The sequence below is a fragment of the Protomyctophum parallelum genome (assembly GCF_964188405.1).
Source record: "Protomyctophum parallelum genome assembly, chromosome: 9".
Taxonomy (NCBI): domain Eukaryota; kingdom Metazoa; phylum Chordata; class Actinopteri; order Myctophiformes; family Myctophidae; genus Protomyctophum; species Protomyctophum parallelum.
Genome location: NC_139706.1, coordinates 1,215,882 through 1,235,748, shown reverse-complemented (window position 1 = coordinate 1,235,748; position 19,867 = coordinate 1,215,882). Strand labels below are relative to the sequence as shown.

The window sequence follows — 19,867 nt, the reverse complement described above, 5'->3', positions numbered from 1 at the left end:
GGCGCTATATAAATGCACCATTTACCATTTAACCATCAATACCACACACTTGGCATTGAAAAGAAATGGTCGTGGCCACAGGCCAATGTCAACTATGTTCAACTATCCATTTATGATTCTGACATAAAGGACTTTGTTGTGATACAAGTTTAACATATGGGGCAGCAGTGAATAAGCGGTAGAGCAGCCGGTTGTTCGATCCCTGTGGGTTAGTGTCAAAGTGTCCTTGAGCAAGACTCTGAACGCCTAATTGCTCCCGATGTGCAGGTTGGTGACTTGCATGGTTTCCTCCGCCATCGGTGTGTGAATGTATGTGAATGACTGAATGTAATGTACAAAATTACAAATCTTTGTAAACGCTTTGGATAAAAGCGCTATATAAATTCACCATTTACCACATGTATTGACTCATTTAATTTCATGCTGGATAGATGCTTTTGTATTTATTCATATTTATATACTGAAGTATACACTTTAAACTGTTATGTTACATTTAAGTGGTGTATTTGTATTGTGTGCAATATTTTATTTGCATGTGTATGTATACATACTCTAAAATGAGAAGGGGGGGAGGGGGGGCTGGCTATCCTTTCAATAAATTCTGACCAAGGGTCCAAGTATTGGTTCAGACACCGTTCAGACTTCGTTACCATTTTAAAGGTATTGTTTTTGCACCAGTATAACGGGGAGAAAGATTCAAATCCTTTCCCAAGTGACAGTAGCTGATAGTCTGGATTCCCTGAGGACAGTCTAACACACACATGCACGCACGTGCGCGCGCACACACACACACACACACACACACGCATGCACGCACGCACGCACTCACACTCTCTCTCTCTGCTACTCGGTGAGGTGCAGTGCTATCAGTCCAGTGTGGTCTAGTGGGAGCCTCGCGTAGCGATACTAATATCTCTCGTGGATATTAACCTCATCCCTCTCAGTATTAGATTTTTTTCTGCAACGTCCCGCCCCCAAAATTTGCATACTGGGCCCTGGTTGGTTCCAGAGCCGTAGAAGAGAGTCGCGACACGCTTTGATCTCGCCACAAAGCGGGGTGCTATGGGCTATATAGTTCCAAACATTGGAACTATCCCATTGAGATAGAATGAGCACTTCCTCATTCCATTGTTACAATGGGAGTCAACGCTATACTGTCGTCACTCTCATACTGGATAACGTTGGTTGGTTCTTCTATCCTGGTTCCAGACGAATCTGGTTGGCTCGTCACCACATCGTCCGTGAAGTCCTCCCCCCACAATTGAGAGGGGCCCAGACTCAATCTGCCTCATGGGGCAATATGCATTGCAAAGGCAGATGAAGGCTGTTATGGCTGCACCAGGCTAGTCCAGCGGTTCAAGTCCAGTGTGTCTGAGCACAGCGTCAACGGCAGGGATGAGACGTGTGCTGTAGGTCAGCAGTCGGCCGTCGTACACCAGCTGCTCTGCTGTTAAATGTCTCTGCACTGGAGCTCTGGAGAGGAGAGGAGAGAAGAAGAGAGAGAACATGCTGTTAAATGTCTCTGCACTGGAGCTCTGGAGAGGAGAGGAGAGGAGAAGAGAGAGAACATGCTGTTAAATGTCTCTGCACTGGAGCTCTGGAGAGGAGAGGAGAGAAGAGAGAGAACATGCTGTTAAATGTCTCTGCACTGGAGCTCTGGAGAGGAGAGGAGAGAAGAGCAGAGAGAGAACATATACTGTACTGTATAGCTACGAATCATAATAGATCAACCAGTGGTCCTTGAGGAGGTTCCAGGTGGTCCCCAGCTAAATGGAGCATTGGTAACTAAACGAACCCTTTAACTCATGAATCCAAACGGACCCTTACTGGTACATCCTCACCTGGTGTGGTACATCCTGGCCAGGTCGTTGTCGACCCAGACGCAGCCCTTCCTGGAGTCCAGCAGTCCGTGGACGCTGGTGCTGAACACGGCCCGCGGGTCAACGATGATCTTAAAGTTGGTGAAGGGCTGGTCGTTGGGCTCGTAGAGCAGGTGGGACAGGATGTTGACCCCGGACACTCCCCGCCACTGGGGGCAGCAACGCGGAGGTGGGGAGGAGGAGGTGGGAGGAGGAGGAGTCGATGAGGAAGCGACGGTGACGGCCGTGGAAAACACGTAGTTCTGGAACATGTAGCCGACGTCTGTGCCGTACTGCAGCTCTAGCAGTGGGAGGAGCTCTGGCCAGCTGGTGGTGATAAACATAGTTAAGAGATCAGTGGTGGAAGAACTAAGTAGGCTACATTTACTTAAATAAGTTCTAGAAAGCTCTATATTGTGATAGTACTGCTGCAGGCCTACTCGTTGCTATAGAGTGTTTGTTCAGTCTCAGGAGTCTCCATGTCTCTCCAGCTCTTTATTAAACAGAAAATGCATTCTCAGGTCGGGATACCAATTTTATCCAATCAGGATAGAGAATGCAGTCAGTGTACAGATTAAACAAGTGGAATTGTGTGAGTGATGACACAAATAAATGAGCAGACGACATTGGAACTGCAGCACTATAACAATTAAGATGATTCATGGCTACTTTTTCCTGATTGGCTGAAATGTTGTCACCTACCTGAAAATGTATTTTCTGTTTATTAAAGAGCTGGAGAGACAGCTGTTACTCAACAAACACTCTATAGCAATGATTACTGTCACAATATAGTGATTTAACCTTTTATTAAATATTTTTTGTTTAAAACAAAACGTATTTTGTTTTTAACCAAAAAATATCACTTAGGCCTACTTTAGTACCGTATTAATTACAGTTTTGAGGTACTTGAGTATTTCCAATTTCCAGTACTTTCACTTCTACTCCACTACATCTCAAATCCAAATATTATACTTTTACTTCACTACAATTATTTGAAAACTTTAGTTTACTAACTACAGCCCACTTGGTATATTTGGATTATTATTACAAAACATAGATTAACCACTTCAGCCCTATACACATTCCGACCATTATAACTCATTTCAACATATAGAACTCATTAGAATTTTGGGGATTTTCCATTCTGAGATTTCAACACACATAATTCACAGACATACAACACCAAGATACCCGGCATGTATCTGTGTCTGTCTAAATACTTCCTTAATGTCAACGAAGTCCACACCCACAACACTAGAGGGAGTTCAACCAACCATGTGGAACCCAGATTCGGCACAAACAGGGGACTAAATACATTCCGCTCCTATGCCACCAAAATGTGGAACGCCCAACCAACGGTCATTAAGACACACGAAACCCTTGACTCCTTCAAAACCGCCCTCCTATACGGACGGCTGCAATTTGAAACTGGCCCCCGTAAAATCTGAATCCCCCCCACCCCTTTTTCCCTTCGCTGTATATGTTTTCTTTTCCCTTTTTATCTCCTTTATGATGATGTTTTTCTGTTATTTGGCTTTATAGAAGTGTATTTGTATGTCTCTAAATGTTATGATGAATTGAACAAGGTGGACCCTCTTGTAAACAAGCGTAATGCTTTATTGGGTCGTCCACTCACAGTTGACAGTTTTTGTATTGAGTTGTGCTTGAAATGTACTGTAATTCTGCAAACTGTTAATAAATACTTAAATCAATCAATCACAAAAAACAAGGACTCAAGAAAGTCTTGTGTCAGATTTGTGCCTCTTCACAATAATGTTACACTCCTGAGTCAAGTGCGACACCAAGTGGTTATATTCGGTAATTGCGGTCCAAATGTTGTGGTCAACCTCATCTTGCTGGTTTTGTGCTCCTAACTGAGAAACTGGAAGTAGGGATTCCATTTACGTTCATCATAACAAAATCACACTTTTTACTCATTAAATCATTTAAGCAAAAGCAGATTATTCAAAGCACCACAACCACCAGTAGGCGGAATAGGAAAAATCACACATGTGTGAAGTGAGGGGTGCTCTTTATCATCATACATCACATTCCATGCTCAGCCAATCAAATCATTTCCGTCGTGCAAAGCTGGGCATAGGAGGGGCTAGCGCCTCTCAAAAACGACATTTCATACCAGGACAGTTTTTTGAGGACCCTGCAATGCATGGCTATTGAAGACAAGTCTATGGGATTTGTAATGTTTGTTTAGAGCACTCTTACGTAAATAGTTTGCCAGCCGAGTCTATGGACGCAAGACGTCATGTGGGATGATACAAATTCAGTTTGCATCCCTCATCCCCTTTTCCTTTTTACTGCGTGGCTCGTAAGAGGTGCCAAGAAGAGGGTCTCTCTCTCTCTCTCTGTGTGTGTGTGTGTGTGTGTGTGTGTGTGTGTGTGTGTGTGTGTGTGTGTGCGCACGTGCGTGCGTGTGTCTAATTTTAGCTTCACTGATAAGCGCCAATTTCAAGTATACGCTGCCAGTAGGTGAAGGAAGTACCTCAATGTACTGTTTTCATTTTCATTTTAATAAACTTTAGAATGGGAAGTCGTCATATATAGTAGGCAGTGGAGTCAGGCTGACACCATGCCCAATACGTCATATACACGTCATTGATGACTGACATCACAGACTGGCCACATGAAAGGACCCTTAGATAGTTTACTAGTTTAACAAACGATCATGCACCGCCACCCATGTTGTCTAAAGTACACAATGTCAAACGAGGTAAATGCTTTGTTCTTATGGGGAGTGATTGAAAAGTCCGAAAGTGATCGTTGTTTGGACCAAAGTAGGCTTCCGGAAGGAACTGAAGTCGAGCACAGTCAGGTGAATTATTTCCCCGGTATTTTCTGCAAGTCCTTCCTTGAGAGTTTGATTGTCATGTTCAGTGTAGTGAGACTGCCTCATTAAAACAGTGCGTCGCTTTTTCTACACCACGTTTGTATGTTATAGAGATTAGGGTGTTTAGGTAGGACTCACGGTTTTGTACTTTCTTTTGGGACAGACAGCTTCCCGTTTGACGGAATGGAGCCTCGCCGTGGTGGGATCGTGAAAGCTTTCCCTAACGTTAAAAGAGCCAGACTGACTGAGAATAAGGATGCGACCCCAACAAAGACTAAATCAGACGAAACTCGTGTCACGGGCAACATTTTCAGCAGTGTGACGGTACATATCCTCCCTGCCGGCATCGGTAACGCCAGATGCCAGATCTTTGAAAGACTGATCCAGCAGAACGGAGGACGTATTGAAAGTTTGACGTCTTCTAGCGTCACTCACGTAATCGTAGACAACGGTATGGGCCGCGACAGGGCCCTCCGCATACTGAAATGGGACAAGACGGCGCCACCCGCGGTTCAACTGGTGAAGTGCACCTGGCTGAGTGCGTGCATCGCAGAGAAACGGCTGCTCGGCGTAGCGGACTACAGTCTGATCTCTCCATCGTGCGGGGATGACCATGAAACACACAGAGGAGATGACCATGAAACACACAGAGGGGATGGAGAAGAGGACTTGTTCAGCGACTCTCCTGCCACACAGGACGCAGCGGAGCCACTGTTGGATCGAGCGGAACCAGAGGAAAGCACGGAATTGCTGGTCTCAGATGACGAAGAGCAGTTGAGTGAAGAAGACGCGGTCTCGCAGGTTGACCCGATTGCTCTGATGACCGGCCAGCGCTCCAAAGAGGAGACCCCCGGACCCGGTCTCCATCCCGGGCTAAGCACTGGACATCAGCCGAGGCCCGTGTGCGGCAAGTGGGTCTGCTGCCGGTCCTCTCGGTCCAAAAACAATAATAACCACAACAAGCACATCACAGATAAATTAGAAGTATTGGCCAAAGCTTACGCAAACCGAGGGGACACGTGGAGGGCGCTGGGATACTCTAAAGCCGTGAGCGCACTCGAGACTCATCCCAAGCTCATCGCGTCACGTCGGGAGGCTCGTCAAATCCCGGGAATCGGGAAGAAAATGGCCGACAAAGTCGCCGAGATCGCGGAGAGCGGTCATCTCCGCAGGCTGGATCACATCGGGGAAGCCGCGGCCGTTCTTGAACTTTTCACCAACGTCTGGGGCGCGGGAGCCGAGACGGCACGGCTGTGGTATCATCGGGGGTTTCGGACTTTGGAAGATGTCCGCACGAAGGCTGACCCGAGCAACGCTCAGAGGATCGGACTCGAGCACTACGACGACTTTCTGGATCGCATGCCGCGGGAAGAAGCGGCCTCCATCGAGGCGGTGGTGAGGGAGGCTGCCCTGGCCGCGGACCCGGGCCTGCTGGTCGTAGCGTGTGGTTCGTACCGCCGCGGGAAGGCCACGTGCGGAGACGTCGACATCCTCATCTCTCGCCCCGACGGCGAGTCACACGAGGGGATCTTGCGCAAAGTGCTACGCGCTCTCCGTCAGAGCGGATTCCTGACGGACGATCTGGCGAGTGGCGAGGAGAACGGCGGGGATCGGGGGAAGTACATGGGCGTGTGCCGCCTGCCGGGAGCCGACGACCGCCGCCATCGCAGGATCGACATCATCGCGGTGCCCTACGACCAGCTGGCGTGTTCGCTCGTGTCTTTCACCGGCTCGGCGCACTTCAACCGCTCCATGAGGGCCCTGGCCAAGACGAAGTCCATGAGCCTATCGGAGCGCTCGCTCAACAAAGACGTGTTGCGTCGAGGTACTGTGAAGATATATGACGGCACTCCACTTCCTACGTCTACGGAACAGGATGTTTTTTGCCTTTTGGGCATTCCGTTCCGTGAACCTCAGGAAAGGGACTGGTGATTTTAAATGATAAATGGTGCATTTATATAGCGCCTTTATCTAAGGCATGCACTTTACATAATAGGTTGTGCATTACATTCACACACCGATGGTGGAGGAAACCATGCAAGGCACCAACCTGCACATCGGGAGCAATTAGGGGTTCAGAGGGGTTTAGTTTGACATTAACTCTGGGGGAGCCCACAGGGATCGAACTGGGAACCTTGCGGTTCATCCGACCACTGTTATGCACATGTCTTATTTTTGGGGCATGTTGATGTTCTCATGTCCGTGAACAGCTAGATGACGTCTTGCATTGTCATTACTCTAACAAACATTGAAGTCCATAGACTTGGCTAGCACTCCTAAAACAATGAAAATAAACTTGTGACATCACGCCTCGTGTCATCACGCCTCGTGAGTGACACATCATGCCACCATATATGGCCGTCTCCATATATGAAGATCACAACACTGACCTCATCAAACCCTGGATAACCATACATGGAGAAGACGGGATCATCACCTAGATCTGCATATATGGAGCCGGACAAAAACTCTACATCTGACCTCAAACCTCAAACCCTTAGATCTCCATATATGGAGCTGACCTGCTCTGACATTCCATTTGTTGATCCTGTCACACCTCGTCTTCATGTTCTGACATCCCCATATGTTGATCTGACCTCATCAAACCCTGTACACTCAAGACAAGCTCCATATGCCAAAGCCTCTCTATCCTTCTCTATACTCTATGATATTTACACACGCAGACATACTTGTCCACGTGCTGCGGCAGGATGATCTCGTCGATGTCGTGCAGGGCGATGTAGCGCGTCTGGTACATGTATCTGTAGACGCAGTCGTTCAGGGCAGGGATCTGGCCGTAGTAATGCATCTGGCCGGGACTGTCCTCCGGCTGCCAGCCGGAGGACACGTTCAGAGTGCTGGACATGGTCCAAGGAATCACCTCCACCAGACCTTAGGAGAGAAAGGAGAAAGGACACGTTCAGAGTGCTGGACATGGTCCAAGGAATCACCTCCACCAGACCTTAGGAGAGAAAGGAGAGAGGACACGTTCAGAGTGCTGGACATGGTCCAAGGAATCACCTCCACCAGACCTTAGGAGAGAAAGGAGAAAGGACACATTCAGAGTGCTGGACATGGTCCAAGGAATCACCTCCACCAGACCTTAGGAGAGAAAGAAGTACGTACCATTTACACTTTTAGGCATTTAGCAGACGCTGTTAATCCAGAGCGATTTACAGTAAGCAAGAACAACAACATGGTATTACATCATGCACAACGAAATAGTCAACCGGGATCATAAGCAAGCTAAGGACATCCGTTAGGTTCCGTCTTGCGCTACCGCTACTGCCCTTAGAGTATATATTAATAGAGACGTCACCGAGAGGAAACACTGAAGGGAAAAAGACATGGTGGCCGAAGCGGCATTTGGGCCAATCACATGAACGCGCCGAGGCGGCCGAACCAATACACAACAACGGCGGCGCTCGTTTATGACCCGCTCGCACTGCACACACACACACACACACACACACACACACACACACACACACACACACACACACACACACACACACACACACACACACACACACACACACACACACACTGTACTCGTTCATGTGTTTGGCCCAAATGCCTCCCAGAATGCCTCATGCGCTGGGTGTCAAGCAACTCAATGCAAGTGGATGGGAGGAGAAATCCGGTGACGTCTCTATTATAATATAACTCTATTTTACTCTAAAAAATGTACACCCTCACACAAACCATATTCTGCCTGTGTGTGTAGTAGTTGCGAACGCAGTGAGCCACTTACTATGACAGCAAGGGCTGAATGTCTGTGTGTGTGTGTGTGTGTCTGTGTGTCTGTGTGTCTGTGTGTCTGTCCCGCTGTTACACCACCCGCCCGCCACCAGAGGGCGCAGCTGTAGCACACACACACACACACACACAGGGCGCAGCTGTAGCACACACACACACACACACACACACACACACACACACACAACCACACACACACGAGCTGCGTTCGCTTCCCGCGTTTGCGCGTCTTACTTGTGGTAGTAGTCCTGCATGTAGTAGTAGTCCTGCATGTGTGTGTGCGTGTGTGCGTGCGTGATGACCACGCTACCTGTGTGTGTGTAGTAGTCCAGAATCCTCTGTGCGTGTGGACTACAGCTGGTCTTGTAGATCACCACTCTGCTCACCCCCAGCAGTCTCAACATCTCAACGCTCTGCACCAGCTGGAATAAACCACACCCTGTCAACACCTCAACACTCTACAACAAGAAACCACACCCTGTCAACACCTCAACGCTCTGCAACAAGAAACCACACCCTGTCAACACCTCAACGCTCTGCAACAAGAAACCACACCCTGTCAACACCTCAACGCTCTGCAACAAGAAACCACACCGTCAACATCTCAACGCTCTGCAACAAGAAACCACACCCTGTCAACACCTCAACGCTCTGCAACAAGAAACCACACCCTGTCAACACCTCAACACTCTGCACCAAGAAACCACACCCTGTCAACACCTCAACGCTCTGCAACAAGAAACCACACCCTGTCAACACCTCAACGCTCTGCAACAAGAAACCACACCCTGTCAACATCTCAACGCTCTGCAACAAGAAACCACACCCTGTCAACACCTCAACGCTCTGCAACAAGAAACCACACCCTGTCAACACCTCAACACTCTGCACCAAGAAACCACACCCTGTCAACATCTCAACGCTCTGCAACAAGAAACCACACCCTGTCAACACCTCAACACTCTGCACCAAGAAACCACACCCTGTCAACATCTCAACGCTCTGCAACAAGAAACCACACCCTGTCAACACCTCAACGCTCTGCAACAAGAAACCACACCCTGTCAACACCTCAACACTCTGCAACAAGAAACCACACCCTGTCAACACCTCAACACTCTGCACCAGCTGGAAGAAACCACACCCTGTCAACACCTCAATGCTCTGCAACAAGAAACCACACCCTGTCAACACCTCAACGCTCTGCACCAGCTGGAAGAAACCACACCCTGTCAACACCTCAATGCTCTGCAACAAGAAACCCCACCCTGTCAACACCTCAACGCTCTGCAACAAGAAACCACACCCTGTCAACATCTCAACGCTCTGCAACAAGAAACCACACCCTGTCAACACCTCAACGCTCTGCAACAAGAAACCACACCCTGTCAACATCTCAACGCTCTGCACCACCTGGAAGAAACCACACCCTGTCAACACCTCAACGCTCTGCACCACCTGGAAGAAACCACACCCTGTCAACATCTCAACACTCTGTACCACCTGGAAGAAACCACACCCTGTCAACACCTCAACGCTCTGCACCACCTGGAAGAAACCACACCCTGTCAACACCTCAACGCTCTGCAACAAGAAACCACACCCTGTCAACACCTCAACGCTCTGCAACAAGAAACCACACCCTGTCAACACCTCAACGCTCTGCAACAAGAAACCACACCCTGTCAACACCTCAATGCTCTGCAACAAGAAACCACACCCTGTCAACACCTCAACACTCTGCAACAAGAAACCACACCCTGTCAACATCTCAACGCTCTGCACCAGCTGGAAGAAACCACACCCTGTCAACATCTCAACGCTCTGCACCAGCTGGAAGAAACCACACCCTGTCAACACCTCAACGCTCTGCAACAAGAAACCACACCCTGTCAACACCTCAACGCTCTGCAACAAGAAACCACACCCTGTCAACACCTCAACGCTCTGCACCAGCTGGAAGAAACCACACCCTGTCAACATCTCAACGCTCTGCACCAGCTGGAAGAAACCAAACTGACAAACTGACATATTGAGCCTATACACACAGTATAAGCCTTCCCCCAGTAGGCTACCTTCTCATTCAGTAGATCATGTGATCTTCTGTGGCCAGATGTAATTTCCTGGCGTTTATTAGGACTATAGTAAACCATAAAAAAATAAATCACCATAAAATTGTGTTAAAAAATGCATATTTAGCCCCATGCTCGAATGCCCCCGCCCCTCTGTCAAAAACAGCTAAAATCCCTAAAACGAAAGAAAGCAGCAAATGAAAAAATATTAACACTCATCTTTTACTTTATCTAATAACAAACTAAAACATGAACCTTGTTTGAAAAAAACTAAAGTTGTCCTTTAAGTAAAAGTATCAATACTGCAATGTAGAACTACTCTGTTACAAGTAAAAGTCTGGAATTCTAAATTCACTCGAATAAAAGTACCAAAGTATTGGTATCAAATTGTACCAAAAGTAGAAAGTACCCATTATCCAGTATGTTTCACCAGTTTTTAAATGTATACAAAAATCTTTTGAAAATAGCAGATCTACAAGCCCCGAGCTTGTAGATCTGCAATTTCCGAATGGCCGAAATGTGGCTGAATCGGTTAATGTATGTTTTGTAATAATGGTCAAAAGTTACGAAGTAACTAGTAACTAATGTTTTCAAATAATTTTAGTGGAGAAAAAGTATACAATATTCGGCTAATATGACAACTTATAGGAACTGTGGAGGTTGGAGGTGCTCAAAATGTTCAGAATATTCATGTTTAGGGAAAAAAATAGAAAAGTGTAAAATTCTAACTACCTGCAGCACGTTGGTGAAGTTAAACATGGTGGAGAAGCAGACGGTGAAGTTGTGAGGAAAGGAGTCACTTCTCATCTCCTGGTTCAACACCTCCACAAACACTCCATGCTGTTCTTCACCCTTCACTGGAAGAGGAACAAAGAATGTGGCAGGGGATGTTTTACGGAAATGCAGAAATAATTGGTTCAAAATGTCATGCAAGATTTTAATTGGCAAATTGAAGGCAGCTCTTTGATACTTTAAGACTATCGTTACCACTGATGTCATAGAAACACAGGTTAGGATTTAGAAGCCTTTATTTAGAATCGTCCTCAGGTCTAAATGGGTTAATGACGGTGTTGCACACCCTCTCGTGTAATATTGCTTAACCGATTTTGACCTGAGATCCGATTCTAAAAATGTCTTCTACATCCTGACAGTTTTCTGAAAAAGCTATGTTTCTGTCAGTCGTTCTTCGATTTAAAAAAAATAGCAGACCTACGAGCTCGTAGCGCGCCACTCGGTGGCGCGCTACGAGCTTGTAGATCTGCTATTTTTCAATAGCCAAAGCATAACATGATGCTATAACACCAAAAGGGGTTCCCACCCCAAAATGGGTTTTAACCTACCGTCTGCCCCGATAGAAGTCACGGCGACGTGAGACGGGGCCTGGCACCCCACGGGCACGGGGCACAGGATGTCCACCGTTCCGTAGTCGAAGCCGAAGTGGTCCGAGTGGAAGACGCTGTCGCCCACGGAGATCCTCCGCTGTCCTCCTCGGCACGACAGGACGCAGTAATAGGCCACGGCTTCGGTCCGCGGAGCCACGGCGATGACGCGGACCTGAGGCCACGAGAGAAGTCCAATCACATGCCACGTTAGTCACCACTAGTTTCTGTGTAGATTTGTACTAGTGTGCGTGCGCTTGCGTGCGCGTGTGTGCGTGCGTGTGTGCGTGCGTGCGTGTGCGTGCGTGCGTGCAGACCTCTTGCCTGGGTGCTCGGTGCTCCACGTACGCCGACAGCAGCAGTGTGTGTGTCCCGTTGACGGCCACTAGGGCCAGCCCTTCTGCACGCGGGTGGGCATTGAACCGCAGGGGGGTGTCTATAACACAGTTGTCATCACGTGGTTATCAAAATAGAACAAATAATAGACCTTCAGCAAACGAATAGTAAAAGTAAAGTAAATAAATGTGCACCTCCTTTCTTTCTCATACACGTTAACATGTGCCACGTACGTATCTAATGAATTGCATTTTTATAGCACTTTTCCAAGTGCTCAAAGCGCTTGGAAAATGGCTTTTTATGCCTTTATTGATAGGAAACAGTAGTCAGACAGGAAAGGAGGAGACAGATGGGGAGTGACACAGGCCGTCGGGCTCGGGAGTCGAACCCACGGCACGCCATAAGGCTGGCTTCGCAGCCTAGGTGCCCAGATGGTTGAGCCAACCGTCCGGGCCTCAAAGCGCCTTACAATGGTTCATTCATACATTGGGAGGTGAAGCGGCGAACAGTCGACGGCAGTGTCCTCACTTCCCACATTCACACACCGACAGTGGCGAGCTCACACCGACCGACTCATTGGAGGCAACGCAGGGTTCAGTGTCTTGCCCAAGGACACTTCGACATGTGGACAGGAGGAGGAGCCGGGATTCGAACCGCCAACACACGGATCATTGGACGACCTGCTCTACCTCCTGAGCCACAGCCGCCCGTAATCTACAGAGTGTAGAACTTTATGGATCTATTTGCAATTTGCATTCAGTTTCGTTTTGAGTGTGCTTTCACATCCTATACAGCTGAAATAAATACAAAGCAAATTGCACAACATTTTACACTCTCACCTCCAGCCACTTCACATCACACCACACCACAATGGGCCAATGGCAACCCAAATGGACCCCACTTTTAGTCAAAACTAAATACATATGTACTTAGTTGTCAAACGTACGTGTCTCTGGAAACAAAACAACTGGAAAACAACTGACAGCTGAGAAACACAAGCAATACTAGACAGACATCACCTGCTTTTTGTCGTGGGACAGATTTTGGAGGTGACGTCGCTGGGTTCTGACCCTGGAGAGAGGATCTGTAGTACTGCGTCGCTGGGTTCTGGTTCTGGAGGGTAGAGCTGTAGTGCTGGCTCCAAAACAGGGACGATCTAGCAGGGCTGTACGTTGGGTTAACGAGGACACATCTGAGTTCATTTTATTATCTCCTTATAGCATGGCTGATAGCCTGGAACTTCAGACTAATATCACTGCGTAGATATTAGTCTGGAACGTCAGACTAATATCACTGTGTAGATATTAGTCTGTAACTTCAGACTAGTATCACTAGTATGCTATCGCTATCGTTCAGTCTCTATCCATTTATTACTCTATGGGCCTAACAGTAGGGTGGCCAGACGTCCGGTTTCACGCCGGACAGTCCGGTTTTAGACCCACCTGTCCTCCTCCCAACTCAACCTCTGGCCGGACACATAATTGTCCGGTTTTGTGTGATATACAATGCTTGTGTCATAACTGTCATTTACGTCGTCTCTGTATCAAAAGCTCCGCAGGGCTGCTCAGCTCCGCAGCGAGCCAGCCACACTCCCACTGTCTTAAAAAGAGAGAGGAGACGTTGCCATGTCCGCTTAATTATAAGCGACTTTGGCCTTGTTTTATAAGATAGCCTACCAAGCCTAGCCAGGCTTCTTTCGGGCTTGTTTTCAGAGACATGGTTGCTTGTTTCTCTTCCAAAACCTGTCAACACTGCCAGTGGGATGGTCTGTTTGTTTTTTGTGGAATGTGTGTTCTCACAATCACTTTAGTATAGTTAATAAATAAACCAAATATGCCGAAATGAAAAACTACATTTAATGAGCAATATGGCTCGACATCAGAAAGAAAGGGAGGCTAAAGCACTGTGAACATAGGCTACTGGCTTCATTCTATGTCCCACACCGATGACCATAAGACTGTATAAAAAAAACCCACAAGAAAGAGATTCAACATAAAACATATCTAAACATGAAATAAAATAAATTGATTATAAAAGGAATGACCTTTGTGGTACCCCATCATTTAAAAAGGTTAATTGAATTAGCAAATATATGTTCTCTGTGGACATACTGCTGGAGATGATGGTGGTGAAAATCAGGTGCGTGCAATAGTAGTAACAATAATAATAATAATAATATCTGGAATTTTATAGCGCTTTTCTAAACACTGTGTGTGTCTGTTTGGGGGGGGGGGGGGAGGCTGGGGAGCGAGCCCCGCAAAAGTGTCCTCCTTTCTGAGGTCTTGCAGGTGGCCACCCTACCTAACAGGCAACGGATAATGGATCTCTTAAAGGCAATGGCATGTGGCACTGTGATTGGTTTCGTTATTGTAACGCCCAAACGACACCTATGCATAATGTAACGAGTAGCGGCGGTGTTTTAGGCCTTTAGGCAGGTGACCAAAATAGCAACATTAGTGGGGGAACACCCCTTCCCCAATGCTAAATCCCCAAATAGTGGCTTTAGAAAGCTCGGACAAAAATAGAGCCCCTATAAGTGTGCTTAGTGTTTTCCCCATATACAATACTGTGTGCATGCGTGTGTGTAAACAGATATTAGGTTACTATCCTTGTGCTGATTACACAATATTCTATAGTCAGTGGTTCCCAACGTGGGGTCCGGGGACCCCCAGGGGGTCCTTGAGGGAGTTCCAGGGGGTACCCTGCAGCTAAATGATAGTTTGGAACCAAATGGACCCTTATGGGTCTACGTTATATTAACTTAGATTTTTCAATAATGTATTAGGGTCCCAGAGAAATGCCATTAAATAGGGGACCGTAGCCTATAATTCAGGTCAAACCAGGGGGCCCTAGATACGTAAACATCTTCTCTTATGCCAAGAACCCCCTTTGGCCTGTATTCTCAAATGGGGGTCTGTGGGCTAATGAGTATCATTTTGGGGGTCCTTGACATGAAAAGGTTTGGGAACCACTGTTCTATATAGAGCACTGGAGTCTGACGTCAATATCGGTAGAGGGCGCAAATCCACAGGTTCATGTACTTTTTATTTGCATTATAATCCCCATAGGGGGGATTTTAGATCACCTCATATAAGAACTGTGTTTGAAAAATAAACCTGTCATCCCGGCCGCTTCACTCATATGGATATGAAGAATCAACTGACTGAGAGAAAATGCTAATTTGTTACTGCTACTGATTTAGTTACATTTTCGCTAGAAGCAGACTGTATCATATATGAGTGACTGACTGTCATAAACGATACAGAGACACCTCCCTGACAATAACGCAGAGACAGCTTGTTTATTTTTTGGACCACAACGCTTATAGTAGACAATATTAAGATCACCCCATGTTATTCTCCATAGAGAAATTACTTCCGCGAACCAGGGGAATCGAAGGGATGAGCGAGTTACGTCAGGACTTCGGTGCTCTATTGTAATTGCATATTGTGCGAGAAGATGAGACGTGTGTGTTACATCCTTACGTGTACACCCAGAGCAGCAGGGTGAGAGACAGAAGATGAGACGTGTGTGTGACATCCTTACGTGTACACCCAGAGCAGCAGGGTGAGAGACAGGATGGTGAGGACAGGACTGAGGTAGGTCAGCTGCTTCAGTCTCCTCAGTTTAGGCTGACGGTGGCGGTGGGGGTGTTGACGGTGTCCCGCCATTAAGGGCATCATGACTGGCAGACGGTGGCAGCAAGATCTGTCAACTGCTGCGATAAAAGAAGGTTAGCCAATGTTTGATTGATTGATTGATTGAAGTATGTTTGCAGAATTACAGTACATTTCAAGCACAACTCAATACAAAAACTGTTAACTGTGAGTGGGCGACACCATAAAGCATTACACTTGTTTACAAGAGGGTCCACCGTTTTCAATTCATCATAACATTTAGAGACGTACAAATATACATGTTCTATATAGCCAAAACAGGAAATCATCATAGAGGTAAAAAGGGGAAAAAAACATATAGGCAGTGAGGGGAAAAAGGGGTGGGTGGGGGATTCAGGTTTTACGGGGGGCAGTTTATAATTGCAGCCGTCCGTAGGTGCCCTTTGAGAGCGGTTTTGAAGGAGTCAAGGGATGACTGCAAAAGATTGGTGCTATTCGTTTAAAAACAATCACACCCGTGTGAACTGAGTGGTGCAATTCCCCTCCCCCACCTCTCTCTCTCATTAGCAGGCAGCAGGCACATCACTATCTCTCTCTGTCTCTGGCGCCCCCTACTGGTACTAATAAGTCACATACTCGTGCTCATGACGGCCACTGATACATAGATAGATAGATACGCACGGACATTGCTGGTTGTAGGAGTGGTTGCACCACTCAAAAAGCTGTATATGAACGCTGTATCCCCCCAACTGTATATACTTTTCAACTGTTTTATTATATATTTTGACAGTTCTCACTCTCAAAAAAGCTCCCTTGAATTGTTTCGGCTTGGCTGATCATGTCATACGTGCAGACAAAGATTGTATTAGCAGACAGGAGCGAAACAAAACTAATTATTTTACATGATTTTAAGTATGATATATACAGGTATGTACAGTATGTGTGCAACGATCTCCCTCTCCTTGAATAAAACACTTGGCCCACAGCTGGTCCACTGTAACAGAGTGTCATCGATATCCCACTTTAATATAATATTTATTATATTTGTTCCCTGGAACAGCACATATTGAGATGGCCGGGGTCAGCGGACAAATATAAATAAATGTGGGACAAGCACCTTTATCCAGCCTTTAGTTTAGACAGGCTGACCGGTCTGAAGTGTCTGAAGTCTCAAATATTATAAAAGATATCCCCATCTGTGTTAGTTTCCACAGATGGGGATATCTTTTATAATATTACAGCATAAATTCAACATATTATGGATTGTTGGACCACAGTGCAAGCAAGGTAATGACTGAGGCAACACAATTTGATTATTATTATTATTTTTCAATTTAAAGGAAGGTAAGTGATTTTCTTTGGTTAAAATAAGTGTTAAAATCTCTATATTGTGAGGGTGGTACTCATTGCTATAGACGAGTCTTCATGTCTCTCCAGCTTTTTATCAAACAGAAAATGCATTTTCAGGTCGGGATAACAAATGTATCCAATCAGGATTGACAGGATATAGAATGCAATCCTGATACAAGTGGAATTGTAAGTGATGAAGAAATTAGGAGGAATTGGAACTGGAACACTATAAAACAAATAAGCTGATAAATGGCTATACTCTCTCCTGATGAGATGAGATGTTGTCACCTACCTGGAAATGTTTTTTTTTTGCTTCTGAGGGGGTCCCTGAAACAACATATTTTCAGATGGTCATTTGCGGCGAATTACATATAATCTTTGGGGACCTTGACATAAAATATATTGAGAACCACTGACACATAGAAACATAGGTTTTTCCAGAAAACTGTCATGATTTTGTAGAATCTGGTCTCAGTGAGTTAATAAATAAGCAAGACAGTTGCCAATATAGAAAACCCATATAATGTCACTTGCCTCTCACTTCAGTTCACTTCAGTTCACTTCAGTTCAGTTCCGTTCCATCTCCTCAGTGTGTTGAAGAAGGGAATATATGATGTCCACAGAAACAGCTGTTGTCCCTGAATATATAATGTCCACAGAAACAGCTGTTGTCCTTGAATATATGATGTCCACAGAAACAGCTGTTGTCCTTGAATATATGATGTCCACAGAAACAGCTGTTGTCCCTGAATATATGATGTCCACAGAAACAGCTGTTGTCCTTGAATATATGATGTCCACAGAAACAGCTGTTGTCCCTGAATATATAATTTCCACAGAAACAGCTGTTGTCCTTGAATATATGATGTCCACAGAAACAGCTGTTGTCCCTGAATATATAATGTCCACAGAAACAGCTGTTGTCCCTGAATATATGATGTCCACAGAAACAGCTGTTGTCCCTGAATATATAATTTCCACAGAAACAGCTGTTGTCCTTGAATATATGATGTCCACAGAAACAGCTGTTGTCCCTGAATATATGATGTCCACAGAAACAGCTGTTGTCCCTGAATATATGATGTCCACAGAAACAGCTGTTGTCCCTGAATATATGATGTCCACAGAAACAGCTGTTGTCCTTGAATATATGATGTCCACAGAAACAGCTGTTGTCCCTGAATATATGATGTCCACAGAAACAGCTGTTGTCCTTGAATATATGATGTCCACAGAAACAGCTGTTGTCCCTGAATATATGATGTCCACAGAAACAGCTGTTGTCCCTGAATATATGATGTCCACAGAAACAGCTGTTGTCCCTGAATATATAATGTCCACAGAAACAGCTGTTGTCCCTGAATATATAATGTCCACAGAAACAGCTATTGTCCCTGCGCCGCTTCCATGAAGACTGAACCTCCGATGTGGTACTTACTCCTCTTCATCCCCTATGGGACGAAGAGCGCTCTCCATTCAATGAGCGCTCTCCATTGCCCAGTCCGATGGTGATGTCACATATCACATGAGACAGACAGGTCCGATGGTGATGTCACATATCACATGAGACAGACAGGTCCGATGGTGATGTCACATATCACATGAGACAGACAGGTCCGATGGTGATGTCACATATCACATGAGACAGACAGGTCCGATGGTGATGTCACATATCACATGAGACAGACAGGTCCGATGGTGATGTCGCATATCACATGAGACAGACAGGTCCGATGGTGATGTCACATATCACATGAGACAGACAGGTCCGATGGTGATGTCGCATATCACATGAGACAGACAGGTCCGATGGTGATGTCACATATCACATGAGACAGACAGGTCCGATGGTGATGTCACATACAGTATCACATGAGACAGACAGGTCCGATGGTGATGTCACATATCACATGAGACAGACAGGTCCGATGGTGATGTCACATATAACAGACAGACAGGTCCGATGGTGATGTCACATATCACAGACAGACAGGCTGCAGTGAAGGCTGCTGGAATGAATCATGGAATTAATTAATTAATGTGAGACAAGCACACATGCGATGATGCGCACGCACGCACGCACACACACACACGACGTTTCCCATCATCATGTCACATTATACTGTCTGTAACACACGTTGACACATGAAAGAAAGACCCTGCAGCCAGTCATGCCAATGTATAGAGCAGTAGGTGACTGGTTCCCAAACATTTTAGCTCCAGATCCCATCCCCCCCCAAAAAACTAGAGAAATTACACGCCCGTGAGTCCGTGAACCACAGTAGGGTCCGTGTCCATACTGTAACATTCTAACCACATTACGCACTTTACGCACGCACTTTATGCGCTCGGCGCGCACACACACACACACGCGCGCGCACACACACACACACACACACACACACACACACACACACACACACACACACACACACACAAACATCTTCCCCTTTTTACGTCCCTCTTGGATAATAATACCGGCGTATTTTTGTCTGTATTTAGTCTGTTGACTGAATCAATTAGTAGCCTAATATGTTCTGTAAGATCGAGAGTTATCGATACATCATCATTTCCATATGAGCCTACCTTCACTTGCAGATCAGATCAGATGTTATAGTTGTTGTCGAGTTAACTGCACAGAGTAGCAGAT

General features: G+C 46.2%; 2 protein-coding genes across 2 annotated transcripts; one reads left to right on the top strand and one right to left on the bottom strand.

Annotated features, from left to right (window-relative positions):
* Positions 1 to 1,085: 1,085 nt before the first annotated feature.
* LOC310863940 (uncharacterized protein) lies at positions 1,086 to 15,925 on the bottom strand. Its single transcript, XM_083772476.1, has 9 exons — positions 15,797 to 15,925; positions 13,270 to 13,415; positions 12,232 to 12,350; positions 11,876 to 12,089; positions 11,268 to 11,392; positions 8,774 to 8,885; positions 7,395 to 7,596; positions 1,842 to 2,186; positions 1,086 to 1,473 (listed from the first exon to the last, which is right to left on the bottom strand). Exons 1-9 carry the CDS (start codon positions 15,919 to 15,921, stop codon positions 1,344 to 1,346), a joined length of 1,518 nt encoding a protein of 505 aa, XP_083628602.1. The 5' UTR covers positions 15,922 to 15,925; the 3' UTR covers positions 1,086 to 1,343.
* Positions 4,888 to 6,636, top strand: LOC310863903 (DNA polymerase lambda-like; the record flags this gene model as incomplete). The annotated part of the gene is made up of 1 exon (XM_083772431.1): positions 4,888 to 6,636. One exon carries the CDS (start codon positions 4,888 to 4,890, stop codon positions 6,634 to 6,636), a length of 1,749 nt encoding a protein of 582 aa, XP_083628557.1.
* Positions 15,926 to 19,867: the final 3,942 nt, after the last annotated feature.

Excerpts from the sequence above, each read along its gene's own strand:
- LOC310863940 (XM_083772476.1), bottom strand. The coding sequence starts at position 15,921 with ATGGCGGGACACCGTCAACACCCCCACCGCCACCGTCAGCCTAAACTG. Across the intron at positions 11,393-11,875 it reads GACTTCTATCGGGGCAGACG|TGAAGGGTGAAGAACAGCAT; the intron begins GTAGGTTAAAAC and ends TTCCTCTTCCAG. Across the intron at positions 7,597-8,773 it reads GGACTACTACACACACACAG|GTCTGGTGGAGGTGATTCCT; the intron begins GTAGCGTGGTCA and ends TTCTCTCCTAAG.